The 13,391-nt window shown below is 58.3% G+C and overlaps 4 protein-coding genes across 4 annotated transcripts; 3 read left to right on the top strand and 1 right to left on the bottom strand.

Moving 5' to 3' along the window:
* The first annotated feature begins 456 nt into the window (after positions 1-456).
* Positions 457-3,125, top strand: BJ171DRAFT_122129 (acyl transferase/acyl hydrolase/lysophospholipase). Its single transcript, XM_053105571.1, has 12 exons — positions 457-527; positions 625-734; positions 852-885; positions 1,088-1,128; positions 1,267-1,328; positions 1,421-1,450; positions 1,560-1,584; positions 1,682-1,845; positions 2,064-2,073; positions 2,164-2,376; positions 2,515-2,690; positions 2,817-3,125. Exons 2-12 carry the CDS (start codon positions 627-629, stop codon positions 2,875-2,877), a joined length of 924 nt encoding a protein of 307 aa, XP_052966349.1. The 5' UTR covers positions 457-527; positions 625-626; the 3' UTR covers positions 2,878-3,125.
* Positions 3,126-4,052: 927 nt separating this feature from the next.
* BJ171DRAFT_475241 (intraflagellar transport complex B protein 46 C terminal-domain-containing protein) lies at positions 4,053-6,035 on the top strand (the record flags this gene model as incomplete). The annotated part of the gene is made up of 6 exons (XM_053108774.1): positions 4,053-4,124; positions 4,258-4,631; positions 4,869-5,043; positions 5,129-5,210; positions 5,379-5,617; positions 5,733-6,035. The coding sequence occupies 6 exons, from the start codon at positions 4,053-4,055 to the stop codon at positions 6,033-6,035; spliced, it is 1,245 nt and encodes a 414-aa protein (XP_052966350.1).
* Positions 6,036-6,219: 184 nt separating this feature from the next.
* On the bottom strand, positions 6,220-10,516 carry BJ171DRAFT_506821 (DNA replication licensing factor MCM7). The gene is made up of 12 exons (XM_053111157.1): positions 10,396-10,516; positions 9,970-10,073; positions 9,749-9,808; positions 9,477-9,587; positions 9,197-9,309; positions 8,871-9,051; positions 8,511-8,648; positions 7,688-8,383; positions 7,267-7,448; positions 7,036-7,125; positions 6,774-6,942; positions 6,220-6,673 (listed from the first exon to the last, which is right to left on the bottom strand). Exons 1-12 carry the CDS (start codon positions 10,439-10,441, stop codon positions 6,323-6,325), a joined length of 2,241 nt encoding a protein of 746 aa, XP_052966351.1. The 5' UTR covers positions 10,442-10,516; the 3' UTR covers positions 6,220-6,322.
* Positions 10,517-10,674: 158 nt separating this feature from the next.
* BJ171DRAFT_506822 (DNA-binding protein) lies at positions 10,675-12,903 on the top strand. Its single transcript, XM_053111158.1, has 6 exons — positions 10,675-10,796; positions 11,050-11,100; positions 11,361-11,456; positions 11,729-11,861; positions 12,098-12,201; positions 12,474-12,903. The coding sequence occupies exons 1-6, from the start codon at positions 10,730-10,732 to the stop codon at positions 12,638-12,640; spliced, it is 618 nt and encodes a 205-aa protein (XP_052966352.1). The 5' UTR covers positions 10,675-10,729; the 3' UTR covers positions 12,641-12,903.
* The last annotated feature ends 488 nt before the right edge of the window (positions 12,904-13,391 follow it).

Consider the following 13,391-nt stretch of genomic DNA (forward strand, 5'->3'; position numbering starts at 1 on the left):
TCGTCCACCATGCGTCTTTTGCATCTCTCGCATCTGCGTGCCGGTGCGATTCGCCTGGCCCAGCGACACCAGCAGAGATGTCTGGCCGTAAGCACCCAGCACACCCAGCCGATCCCATTGCCGTGACGACAGCCGCTCGGCTCTGCCATCCATCCCATTCCCGCGATGCACACATCCTCCGGCACGGCCGGCACCATCGACAGACCTCACAGCAAGCCAGCTGGCTCGGAATAGACTCTCCGGATATGCCCTGCCCTTGCTCACTCTCCCGCCCTCGTTGATCGCAGACCCTCGGTCCGCAAATCGTTGCTGCCAAGAAGGCCATCCTCTTTCCCGGACAGGGCTCGCAGGTGGGTGAAGAGAGAGGCATACAGCCCGCAAGGGTGCGAGGCGCTGGCTTCTGCAGCCCTTGCATCCAGGCATGAATGTGTGCGCTATGCTCTCTCTTGCTGCGCTCGGCGTCAGTGGAGACCGGCAATGCTGCCCAGCATACTGACCCTGGACAACCCACACCCGCCAGTTTGTCGGTAGGTCTTGTCCTTGAGGGCCAGTGCTTGTCCCCCAAATGTATCTCGCGTTGAAGCACCGCCCGCAACAACTAGCTGACGCCGAGGTGATTCCAAGGCATGGGCAAGGATATCTATGACGAGTTTGCCGTCGCAAGGGAGGTCATCGACGAGGCCGATAGCGTCGTCGGAGGCGGCCTCAAGACTCTGATGTTCGAGGGACCACAGGTATACTGTCGCTGCTCTTTCATCCACACACCCGGCGCTACGGCTTGGCCTGCTCCCTCGAGCATGAGGGGCTCATGCCCCGCCCAGATCTGATGCGAATTCTCGTCTGGTCTGCAGCCCCAGCTCACTCTGACGAGCAACGCGCAGCCAGGTAAGGCTTGTTGGGGGCGACATCCCTCGGGTCGCTTGCAAGACGCCATCAATCCACAGATCGCTGCGACTTTCGGGTCGGCGGTTCGGAAGGGAGCAAAGTGTCCGAGGCACTGTGACCGATAGCAGTGTCCGGACTGACTGCTGCATCGCTCGGCGGAACACAACGCTTCGCTCTCTCGCTGTCCGATTTTTGAATCCAGCCATCCTTGCCCACTCAATCGCCCTCTTCCGGGTCTTGGAGGTGAGCGATCCTCACGTCAGTCCGCCACAGCCGAGCCAAGTGATAGAGATACGAGAGCACCGTATCGCACATAGCCTCGACTCGGTCTCAACGCTGCACAGGGACACATGCTGACATATGCTGTTCTGTCTGCTGTAGAAGGAATACGGATCGCCGCTCAAGAACTGCGAATATGTCATGGGCCACAGTCTTGGAGAATAGTGCGTTTTATAGTCGCCATCGTACAAGCAGTGAGAGGAGGGATCTCGGCGCATGCACTCAGCCGCTAAAACCCCCCCGATTGCCCCTGCAGCACGGCTCTGGTCGCGACGTCGTCTCTGAAGTAAGAGGACTGCAAATACTTGGTGTGAATATTGGGTCCCTGGCGGTGATCCCGACAGCGACTGTACAATCACAGACTCACGTCCGACTGTTTTTTCATGCTGCTCTAGACTCGAAGATGCCGTTCGATTGGTGGTACGCATGGCAATACTGACAGATGCAGAGGAGCATGAAGTCATTGATTCGCTGGTAATCGAGCGGCAGACTGAGCGGCATTGTGTGGCTGTGACAGAAACTGAGAGGAGAGACCATGCAACAAACGACGAAGGATGTGAAGACGATCATGCAAGCCCTGGTCATCAAAGGCAACCACCTCCATGAGATCGAGGCCTTGATGGCGAAAATCCAAATCAATCTGCCTGCAGGGGAAGTGGCCGAGATCGCCAATATCAACAGGTATTGTGCTGAGAGCCTCTGCTGTCTCGAGCCGCAGCAACTGCCTTGGCGTGTGAAAAGGATGCTTTCGATTCGATCGCCACCATCATGCTCGCAGCGACAGACATGCATGGGTTTTCCACTTGTCCATGTCAACGTCCACGTTCCCATGGAATAGGAAGCTCTTCGTTCTCTGGGCACCGGAGCACATTCTAACATCTTGCCCACCACCGCTTCAGTCGCAAACAGGTTCGCTGCGTTCTGTTAACGACCTCAAACGCACCAACAGGGACATGCACTGCCATGAACTGACTCGTGGCGTCCACTTTGCATCCCCAGATCGTGCTCAGCGGCACTGTTGATGGGATAGAAAACGCAACCTCTCTCATTCAGAGCAAGGGGTACTCTGGCCGCGCCGTGACGTTGCCCGTGTCGGCTCCGTTCCACTGCCGCTTGATGGCTCCTGCGGCCGAGTTGATGAAAAACGCGCTGATGGCCACCAACTTCAAGCTCCCCCAAGTCGAAGTCATCTCCAACGTAACAGCGCGTCCTGTGAGTATCTCGGGGAAAGCCACCGCCGAGCTTGAGTTCGCGGTCGAGATTGCAATTCTTGGTGATTGATCGTTGGACGTAACCCTCGACTCTGAGCATCACCGACTCCCCCCTGCTAACGTCCGCCGATATTGGCAGTTTGATAATGCCGGCGAAATAGGATACCTGCTCTACCGCCAGATTGCCGAGACCGTGCAGTGGTACCGCTCCCTCCAGTATGCCTTCCACGACGAAGTGCACGAGTTTGTGTGCATCGGGCCCTCCAAAGCTCTCTCGAATCTGCTCAAGAAGGACCACCCTGAGCTGACGTCGAGGTAGGGGGCAGGAGGAGATGGCCGCCTGATGCGGCTTTCTGGCATCGGCGGTGTTCTCACACCCAGGCCACTACAGCCCAGTTGCATGTCGTTTTCTCACAGGCATATCCACAATGCTCCCTCCAGATCCATCTGCGACATAGATGATATCCGGGCCTTTGGCAAGTTGTTGGCCGAGAGGCCTTGATCAATAAACAGCACTGCGGGGGTTCACAGAGCCGCAGCGTTTCCCTGCTGCACAAACGCAGGGCTTTCGCTGAGGACGATTGCAGGCGCTGTTTGGTCGTGGCTACGGGCTGCAGCCATAGCCATGAAGGTGGCTGATCGTTCGGGTCATGATGCCCCTCGTGGATGAGCTCGTCAATATTACGGCCTATGAACTCCAGAGTGGATCGCCCAGATTGATTTGGTCAACGATCAAATGGTCTATTGAACGCAGGCCTCCACAGGCTACATATTCGATTGCAACGAGGCAGTACCCCGTCTGTTCCCGCACCGCTCGTGGGTCTGGAGTGATCCGCTCGGAGGCAGGATCCGGGCTGGCGGGGTGAGGCGCCAGAAGCTCTCCAGAGCCATCCATTCGCAGGCCGAGTATCGAGGAGAGCGACTGGCCGATCAGAGGGGCAACCCGGGAAAGGAGGCTGTCTCTGCCGAGCCCGCTGATGCACGGGCCCGCTCTCTCTCCCTCTCTTTACCTGCTCTCCTGGGTCCGCGCCGCCATCTGCCGGAGTCTGCTCGGCAAAAATGGAGAATAAAAGCAAGGGCAAGGTAAATGGTAGCTTGCAGGACGCCTGGTCGCCCACGTCTGCGACCGGCCGAATAGCCGGCCATCCCATGGATCGTGTGCCTGCCCTCCCGCGGATACTGCAGATGCTCGGTGCTTGGTAACGAGGAGCACCAGAATAGTCGCTGTGCTGCAGCGAGCCATCAGGGTGCAATGTGTTCTCGCGTGCAGCAGACAGTTGCGCTTGATGTCGTCATCTCAAGTGCTGCAGCTAGTCGACACGCTCGCTAACGTTCGCTAATATCCGTGGGCATTCGCTGATGCCTCCGACACGTCCAGAATGAGCCGGTGAAAGTGTCCAATACCTACTTCGATGAGTTGCTGGAGCTGAGCGATGGCGAAAACGAAGGTGGAAGCCGAGGATCGCCACCGTCAGGTATTTGCTGCTGTTCTTGCACGAAGCCCGCTCCAGGGCAAGTCGAGTTCAAGATCCACGAATCTTCATGAACATTTTGCATTCAAGGAGGGCCTATCGCGACACCTGCCATCGTCGCCATCGCCATCGCCATCGCCGCGCTGACAGGTCGACTTTTGCATCAGAGGAGAAATCAAGAGGGGACAGTCCTCCGTCTGCGACCATGTCGGATTCCGAAGAAGAATATGACCACGACGACGACGACGAGCTCTACATCAGCGACGACAACATCATGGTGAGACTCGAGCGCGGCATCGCACCGGCTTGATATCGCGACAGACAGCCCAATGGGTTGTCGCCTCTGGGTCTCGATGGGCTGCTCAAGTCAGCGCACCGCATCCGTACTCATAAAGGCTCATTCACGCCAGAGCACCGGAATGGCATCCAAGTCGAGGAAAGATGGGATGGAAATGGGCAAGTACTCTTCCCGAGCCGACGGAAAGCCTCAGGATCTTGTCGCGAAAGAGAACAAACCCAAAGCTGGAGGGGGTCGTGATCCTGGCAAGAAGAGGCACAAACCAAAGGAGCACGGTGATCCGGAAGGAAAACCCAAAGGCCCTCATGGGAGGAAGCAAGAGCACGACGACGACGAGGATGAGGACGAAGACGACGATGACGATGAAGACGGCGACGAGGAAGACAACGAAGATAACGACGACAGCGAGAACGACGATCACGATGATGAGCGCGACGATGACGACGACGATCTTGTTGAAGGCTCCGCACAGAACAAAGACAAGAAGTAAGCCGAGGCTGGTACTTGCCTCTTGATGCTGAGCGTTGTGTTGAGTGTTGTGTGTTAAGTGTTGAGTGTTGTGTGTTGAGTGTTGAGTGTTGAGTGTTGAATGTTGTGTGTTGAGTGTTGAGTGCTGGGAAGTGAGCAGATATACCGACTGACAGCCCCTTCCTCACAACTCCTTCCTGACGGCTTACTCGATGCCGAAATTGCTGCATTCCCTTCGAACTGGGCGTGGAGTAGCTCTGGGATGTATGCCTCATCGGCATTCAAGGATCTGGCCGTCGGAGACGACATCAAGGAGCTGTTCCAGTACATCTCGCGGTACAAGCCGCAAGATATGGACGTTGACACACTGCTCAAGCCATTCATCCCGGACTACATCCCGTCGATCGGGGACATTGACGCCTTCATCAAGGTGTGTCTGGAGACCGAGTGCTGCACCGGGGGGACTGGACTGGATCGGCAGCAATCGCGGTTTGGTAACGCATGACGATATTCAGATCCCGCGGCCAGATCACAAGCCCGAAGCGCTGGGGTTGATGCTCCTGGATGAGCCCAACGGGAGGCAATCCGATCCCACAGGTCCGTGCATATCCGACGAGCCGAGCAGTCCAGCATGCAGCCTCATTGTCAAGAGAGTGCCGCCCGCCCTGCCGCCAGAGCACACAGCAGTCACGGAGTATTGGGGGCTGGGGGTCGAGGCGAGACATGACCATGACCGTCTCGCACTGACACTTGCCTTCTGAACAGTGCTGGACCTCACTCTGAGGGCCGTGACCAAATCCAGCGCACCCATCCCTCAGATCGTCCGGTCGATTGATGCAGAGACGCTGCGCACAAAGCCCAAGCGCATCGACGCCTGGATCGAGAGCGTCAAGGAGCTGCATGCCGCAAAGCCGCCTCTGTCTGTGGCGTATTCGAAGCGGATGCCGGACATTGAGGACCTGATGCAAGTTTGGCCTCCCGAGATCGAGGCAGCCGTCAGCGAGGTAGGCTTCTCGGCGGCACCGTTCATCCTGGCACAGCATCCTCTCGCATTGCGGTCATGCCTCGGTCGGCCCCCGGCAGGGCACTGCGTCTCGCTGATGGTACTCTCTCCCGCAGATCGTCTTGCCCAGCCCCGCCATCGACCTGGCGCTCCCCCTCTATGTGCAGCTCATCAACACAGTCTTGGATATCCCTGTCAGCACAGTCTCCTCCAAGCCTGGACCGCAGAGACCGTCGCAGCCGCCGCCGCAGAGCCACGCGATGCTGTCCGCCGGCGCTCAGACAATCGAGTCCCTGCATGTACTATTTACCCTGTACTCGGAGTTCAAGAACTCGCACCATTTCAAGGCGCTGCAGCGCATGTCAGGCGATTCTCAGATGGAGCTCGGGCTGGAGGGCGTGGCTCCGGCGGCCAAGTAGCTAGTAGCGCAATCGTGAGCGGGGCGGACGGCCCAATGCATTGCAAGTATGCTGATCGTGCACACCAACAAAGAGATTATGCCGAGTGTGCATTGAACCGCCAGTAGATGCGAAGCGCCGCTCAATCCATTGCCATCATAGCCAATACACACACACACCACTGAAAGTGATGGCGAGATCGGTCTGTGCTTGTAAGGAGATGGTGTATTGAGAATACCAGACGAGGATCGGCCAAAGACCAGCTCGTCGCGCGGATGACGAAAGACGTGCGATAGCCACAAGCAGGTCTACAATTCTTCATCGTCGTCGATGCCGACCCACATCAGAGTGGAGTCGTTGTCGATCATGACAAACATGTGCTCGTAGGCCGGCAGCCGTAGCGTTTCCCAGACTTGTTCCTCGCTGTATCCCTTGGCGATGGCGCGTTCCTTGATGGCTGTAAACCGAAGGCTTCGCTTCATCGATCCATCGGCATTCTTGGACATTTCTCTCAACAAGCCGAAGATAGCGGCCGTAGGCTCCATCGAGCGGCCACCGCCGTGACGCTGCTCCGTCAGCGAGGCTTTGGATACATCAATCAAGCGGAGGGCTTCATCCACATCGTCGATGGCGATCTCGTCCGACTGGCGGAGACGGGCCTGGACACAGCGCCAAATGCAGAGAAAGTATCAGCGGCGTGAGATAATGAAAGCTGGGGAGGTCGAGATAGCAGTGCAATCGTGGCATGTCTAAGCTTACCAGGGCGCTGGACAGTCGAATCACACTCAGGAGCGTTCTGGCGGTGGTATACTGCAGACCCGACATCTCCCTCATCTTGCTGCGCAGATGAGCATAGGCATTGACCATGTAGTCGCCGACATTACGAGGCACCTTGGGCGAGAAGGTCTTGGCTTTGGCAATGTAGTGTCTGCGCGGTCCGGGAGCAAGCTATGAGAAACGCGATGGACACGAAGAGCAAAGCGACACGGCAAAGCGAGCAGGGTGATTCCGTCCAGCGCACCTCATCATATCGATCGACAGGAGCTCGACCTGTCGGTCTCCCGTCGGATGGACGCTGTGCATATGGACATAGGCGACGTGCTGAGCGAGTCTGCGATGCAAACGGGTTGGAGCGAAAGACGGATGAGTCGACGAGCCCGGAGCGATGCCGACAGGACTCTGAGTGTACGGCATTGGCGCCCAAATGCAGCACAGCAGCATTCCAGTCCACAAAGTTGGTCATGGACAGCACCTCAAATCGCGATCCAGATCGGGCTTGTCCAGCATCAAGAACAGCAGGTCAAATCTGCTGAGGAGAGCGGGTGGCAAGTTGATGTTTTCGGTGGCGGACTTGTAGGGGTTGTATCGCCCGAACTGAGGGTTGGCGGCAGCTAGGATCGACGTGCGGGCGTTTAGAGTGGTTGTGATGCCCGCCTGCGAGAGTCAAGGGAGGGGCCGGTCAGTCAACGTATGTCGGAGCATTACAAGTGGGAGCGGCACAAAGACATGCAGGCCGCGACAAATGCCAAGCCAAGCTTCAATCTGGTGAGCCCCATGGGCACCACGAGACAGGAGAAGAGCAATCGGCGTCCCGTATGTGGATTTCCTGACTGTCGGCCTTGGTACTGCTGCAGTCCTCGGCAACGAATGACCAGGTCAAGTGGGACACTTGCCTTGCTGATGCTGATGGTTTGCTGTTCCATGACTTCATGGATGGCCGTGCGATCGTTCTCATCCATCTTGTCGAACTCATCGATACAGGCAATGCCGTTGTCGGCCAGGACCAGGGCGCCGCCTTCGAGGATCATCTCGTCTGTAACAGGGTCGCGGATGACACTGGCGGTCAGACCAACACCGGAGCTGCCTCTGCCCGTGGTGTAGACGCCGCGGGGCGAGATCTTGCTGATGTACTTGAGCAGCTGCGACTTGGCAACACCGGGGTCACCCATCATGCAAACGTTGATGTCGCCGCGGATCTTCATGCCGTCGCCCGTCTCCTTTTGCGCGCCGCCGATGAGGAGCAGCAGAAGCGCCTTCTTGACGTTCTCTTCGCCATAGATCTCAGGAGCGATGCTGCTAGCCATACGCTCGTACAGGTTTGGCGACTGCTTGAGCTCCTCGATCTGCTCCTCGATGGCCTCGGTTGCAGTCATGTGCGTGTACTGTTTCTTAAGCTGGACGATGTGCTGGGCTTCCAGATAGGTCTCGGTGATGAGGCCCGCTTTCAGGGCCTTGAATCCGGTGTGCGGAATAGGCAGGAAGATGCCCGATATCAGGACTGCCTCTCCGGGATTCAGAGCGCGAGTCAGGTCCTCGTAGACGTGAACGGTCATGGAGCGAGGGATGTGGCCCATAGGAACTTGGTCGGGCTGGGCGAGGCGGCACAAACGACCACGGTGTCGTGTTAGAGAATCAGCCCATCCCCAGAGTCGCATATCAAACAGCGTCCAGGCGAAGACGGCACAGAACGCTAAGCGGCCTCGAGCAGCACCTTACCATCTCTTGGATCTTGACCTCCTGGAATTTGAGAAAGCGCGAGGCCCGGACCTGCAGATAGAGCTTTCCCTTGTATCCGTTCTTCTTGCACTCCTCCGAGCCGCACTCGGAGAGCATCTTGAATGTCCTCGAAGTCACCTATGCACCACACGACCAAGCCCGATGGTTAGTGATGCCAGCCAGGGGGGGGGCAACGAACACAAAACACGAGAGCGCACCAAGACCGAGTCTAATCGGCGTGCGAGACCAATACGCCGGGAGGAGATCACCGAGCGCAGCCCAACCCCGCAAATGCATAAACAGCACACACCACCATCACCCGCGCTCGTTAGGGAAGAAAGCGAGTCCCCAGATGCTCACCGGCTGGAAGTTCTCGGCGCCACAGCGATCGCAGGAATAGCAAAGAATCTGGGCTTGGGGCTTGACGTTGGTGACTCTGGTGACCATGCCCCGGACTGTGACGAGATGGCCGACGTGCTTGCCCTTGATCTCACGCACAGCCATAGCCTTGGTCTGGTCTCGGGGCTTGATGTACACGACGCTGGAGGCCGTCGGGACATTCCAGCAAGACAAGAACAGAACCGCGAGTGAATATCTTAACAACCGGCTGGTGAGCGCCAGGACACCGCTCCGAGTAGCAGTCGAGGGCTAGGCAAGGCGAGACTAAAAGCTCAAGGAGAACATACAATCGCCGCGACAGAATGGGCGGAAGACTGCCCTCGACTGGATTGCCGAGCTGGGCCAGGTGCTGTCTGCGTTGGTAGATCAGCACATCGACCGAGTGGGAGTCGATGCTCGGCTGCAGATGCCATGGGCAGGATCATATGCGTCAATATATGTCAATGCTGCATCGTCGCTCTGCCAGTCAAACAGAACCGGGTTTCCAGTCACATTGCCCACAGCCACACCGGATACAGGTGCTCGCTGGACAAAAGACAGTATCGGCTGCAGAGAGACGACACCTACCGGCTCGTTGTTCTCCGGCATGATGTTCTCGATCGCCCGCGTGAAGAGATCGGTGTAGCGGGCAGTGTTGGACTCGATGTTCTCGATGAATTCGAGGTCCGTGGGATCGTGCTGCCGGATGGGATTGGGACATGTCAAAAGCAACCAGAGGCCACAACGATCAGACAAGGCGAGAGGCAAGGCGAGAGGCAAGGCGAGAGGCAAGGCAAAGACAGCATCATATCGCCAGGGTGAACACGAGGATCCGGGGCGTCGGTTGACGAGCGACTTACGCTGGCCACGTCATTCATATCGATGGTGATGGCGCCTCCTCGTTTCTGGGCGATCACTTTCTATGAACATCAGGCGTCGCCGGTGGTGGTGGTGGTGGTGGTGGTGGGGAGACACACAGTCAGCATGGATGTTCTCGGTCGTGCCAACAAACAGCACTCCACTCCACTCTGCCCCGTGTTGCTCAAAGATCAAGCTCGGGCTGGGGGCCACGCGGACTTACGATATCCTCCAGATACTTGAAGTGCAGCGTCGGGGTGGCCTGGCGCTCGTGGACATTGTCGTCGACCTCGATCGTGAACTTTTGCAGAAAGTTGGTGATCTTGGCTGTAGGAAGCCCAGAAAGCAGAAGGGACGGAGGGTGTTGGTACATTCCAGCACACAGTCCAATCCGCATTCCAGCACAGAGTCCGATCCACATTCCAGCGCACATTCAGGCACCGATGACGAGGCGCTGTGGCCTCTCGCTCGACACAGATCCGCCCAGACTTTGACCAGATCTCACGGACGACTGGTGGCATCGTCCAGGCGTTCTCAGACTCGCGATCTTGGCCGCAGGCCAGGCCAGGTGCGCCGGGGTCGTAGAGCGGTCCGGACCAGGCCCTGGATTCCGGCGATCTGTCTGCAGCCTGCAGGAACGGGTCCTTACTCAGCTCCTCCTGGTAGTTGATGCGGATAGGTGCCGTCGAGGTCATGCTGCCGGATCGCCTGGGATCGGTCGTCGTAGCTGCAGGGAGCGATAGAGGGGCGAGCTGGCGGCCGCCCAGAGCCGAACCGCGACCAGCCCTCAAATCGGCGCTGCGAGCCAGACATGATTTCCTTTTTCGCACAAATGATACACGTGATAAGCCGGGACGGCTCGGCGGCACATCTCGGCCAGACACAGCCCTGGCAGCAACCAGGACCATCATCGAGCGGCTGCCTGTCTGCACACCATCCAACGCCGACCGCCGCTGCCGCCACAACCACCGCCGTCGCCAGCCATGTCGCTACAGTCCCAGAAACCCATCACCCTCCGAGGCTCGGCCCAGATCGTCGTCGAGTTCTTTGGTAAGGGCCCCGAGTGTCGCCGGATCCAAACTCGCTGTGCGCCAGCCCTCCGACTCGTCGGCATCATGGATACATGCCGGCAGCCTATCGACAGCCGCGTCCCGCCATTTTGTTTGCGACAAGCTGCCCGACGGCGGGCGACGGACCCGCAAAGCGAGCTTGCACCGGATCTTTGGTGCGGTCTGGCAGGTGGGCAGGCGGGCAGATGACTGACTGCGGTCCATCGATGCATAACTTCCCTCTCTGCAACTAGAATACGGAATCCACACCATCTTGTACCAGCGCGGAATATATCCCGCCGAAGGTAGCGTGGAGTAGCGAGCAGCCGTGATGGCCGTGTTGGTCAGACACGGCGTTCTATGCGACTCGACTGAGAGGCGCAGATGGATTTCCACAACGACGCATCACGTTCGCTGCGACGGCTATGGACTGGAGGATATGGGCTGTGGTGGCTCTGCTCGGCGTTGGCATTCAGATCCACCGCTTACTTGCTCGCCAATTCGCCCACTGGAAATCTGCGCCTGACGCGGAATGGCAAACGGCATGGCGAACGGCTCGCTGCAGACTTCAAATCCATCAAGAAGTATGGACAGACCCTCCTTGTGAACAACGACGACAATGTCAAGGCATACCTGAAGCAGATTTTGATCCAGCTCGAGAGTAAGCAGAAGCGCGAGAACGAGCTGCCGATGTGGTGATCCCGATGACCAGAGTCGCGCAACGCAGGTGCAAGCGTCGACGATGCTTGAGGCGGAGCAGGATGATGCAGCTGGATGGCGGAGCAGGATGGTGAAGCTGGATGGCGGAGCAGGATGCAGGCAGGTCGTCAGGATCAGAATGGATCGGAATGCATTGACTCGACAGGGCATCGATTCTTTTCCCTTGCAACTCACTCCCATGTTCCTCGTTGCCCTCCTTGTGGAATGCAATAGAGTGGATCATGGCCAAGACAATCAGCAAGCTGGTATTAGTGATCAGCTCCAAGGAGACCCGCGAGGTACTCGAGCGGTGGCAGTTCGACATTGACCTGGTCAAGGACGACGACATCACGACCCAGAAGAAGAGGTAAGGTGTGTCCTGCGAGGACATGCACCCAGGCGTGTTGGCGGGCGGGGGGTCTCTGCTTGCTTCGTTGATGATGGGTCTGGTGAGATCATCGGAGCTCTTTCCTGCCACCCACTGGTCCATTTGGTCCACCCATCCGATGGTCGTGCCCAGGCAGCGACATGTCCCCAAGCCTCATCGACGCAGTCCCAGTACCGAGTCGACACTCACCTCGAGACTTCCCCCCCCCCGAACAGCGGCGGCGCAAACAAAACGGAGAAGGAGATCAACATGGAGATCAGCGCGATCATGCGCAACATTACCGCTTCTGGCAGCTTCCTGCCCATGATCGACGAGCCCTGTAAGATCGATCTCTGCCCTCGACCACCCGTCGTTCCCACGCGGCTACCGTGGGCACGCGCTTGGCTGGTCCTTGGCGTGCCATCAGCCCGCCATCTGAACCGTCTGAGCCGTCCGCCCACCATCTCAACCATCTGTGCACCATCTGGACACCAGCCCATCTGCCCGTCTGCCCATCTGATCTCTTTCTGAAGGAGGCGGCGCGCAGGTCCGTCTACGTCTGTGGCAGCCACTGACAAATTGTTGTCGTTCGATGTGTCTGTGGTGGCACAGGTACCTTCAATGTCCTGGCATACACCGAGAAGGATGCCGAGGTCCCGACCACGTGGGTCGACTCGGATCCCAAGATCATCGAGAACGCCGAGCAGGTCCGTCTGAGGAGCTTCTCGACCAACATCCACAAGGTGGACTCGCTGGTGGCCTACAAGGTGGTGGACTAGGGCGGCCATCGCACCGACGCTGCCTTCGACTCGGCCCGGTGCCGATGACACGACGCAAGTTGCGGCGACAGGACCGTTCGAAGACTACCGCCCAAGGATGCTCTCGACGATGCGCACCGACCCAGGCGGCGACTGTGAAGACAAACGACGCTGGATGTGGTCCTGGTAGTCTCTGCGACCGCCCGACCCTGCAACCGGCATGCTTCTGTTGCTTAGGCACATGCGCCGCACCGTGTTACGACAATACAGCAGAATGGAACAGCCTCTGGACAGGTGGTGTGGGCCGGTGACCACACATGACAGATGCAAAGGGAAAGGCCCCATCTCGACACAGTCGCCTAGTACTGAGCCACCACAAAGCGGCTGCCCACCGGCCAGCCGGATCGCCGCTGGGGAAGAAGAGGGGTCAAAAAAGAAAGGCGCACCGCCCGTGGCGATGGATTCGGCTGCTGCTTTGTGTCGTTCGGGCTGTGGAAACGAAGACGCGAACAGGGCAAGAGTCAGCAGAGAAGGGACATGCGCGTGACGCCGGTGGCACCGGCAGATGACCTGCCGCCACCACAATCCAGAATCAACACGGCCCCCGCTGATGTCCTCCCCCACAGCGACAGAGCCACGACCAGCCCACCACCAACCACCCAGACCTTGTTCGGGGCCAAGGCCAATCTCTGGTGGGGCGCGGGCCAAGGTCATGCGCACGTTTCCCATGCGGCTGCTGCGTATGCGCTCGTGGATAGGCGCTGATGGGACT

The sequence above is a fragment of the Polychytrium aggregatum genome (assembly GCF_025602895.1).
Source record: "Polychytrium aggregatum strain JEL109 chromosome Unknown BJ171scaffold_20, whole genome shotgun sequence".
In the NCBI taxonomy this organism is placed as follows: Eukaryota; Fungi; Chytridiomycota; class Chytridiomycetes; order Polychytriales; genus Polychytrium; species Polychytrium aggregatum.

Excerpts from the sequence above, each read along its gene's own strand:
- BJ171DRAFT_122129 (XM_053105571.1), top strand. The coding sequence starts at position 627 with ATGGGCAAGGATATCTATGACGAGTTTGCCGTCGCAAGGGAGGTCATC. Across the intron at positions 1,329-1,420 it reads GGCCACAGTCTTGGAGAATA|CACGGCTCTGGTCGCGACGT; the intron begins GTGCGTTTTATA and ends TTGCCCCTGCAG. Across the intron at positions 1,585-1,681 it reads AAGATGCCGTTCGATTGGTG|AAACTGAGAGGAGAGACCAT; the intron begins GTACGCATGGCA and ends TGGCTGTGACAG.
- BJ171DRAFT_506821 (XM_053111157.1), bottom strand. The coding sequence starts at position 10,441 with ATGACCTCGACGGCACCTATCCGCATCAACTACCAGGAGGAGCTGA. Across the intron at positions 9,588-9,748 it reads ATATGAATGACGTGGCCAGC|CACGATCCCACGGACCTCGA; the intron begins GTAAGTCGCTCG and ends CCCATCCGGCAG. Across the intron at positions 9,310-9,476 it reads TGCCGGAGAACAACGAGCCG|CCGAGCATCGACTCCCACTC; the intron begins GTAGGTGTCGTC and ends TGGCATCTGCAG.
- BJ171DRAFT_506822 (XM_053111158.1), top strand. The coding sequence starts at position 10,730 with ATGTCGCTACAGTCCCAGAAACCCATCACCCTCCGAGGCTCGGCCCAG. Across the intron at positions 11,457-11,728 it reads GATTTTGATCCAGCTCGAGA|AGTGGATCATGGCCAAGACA; the intron begins GTAAGCAGAAGC and ends GGAATGCAATAG. Across the intron at positions 11,862-12,097 it reads ATCACGACCCAGAAGAAGAG|CGGCGGCGCAAACAAAACGG; the intron begins GTAAGGTGTGTC and ends CCCCCCGAACAG.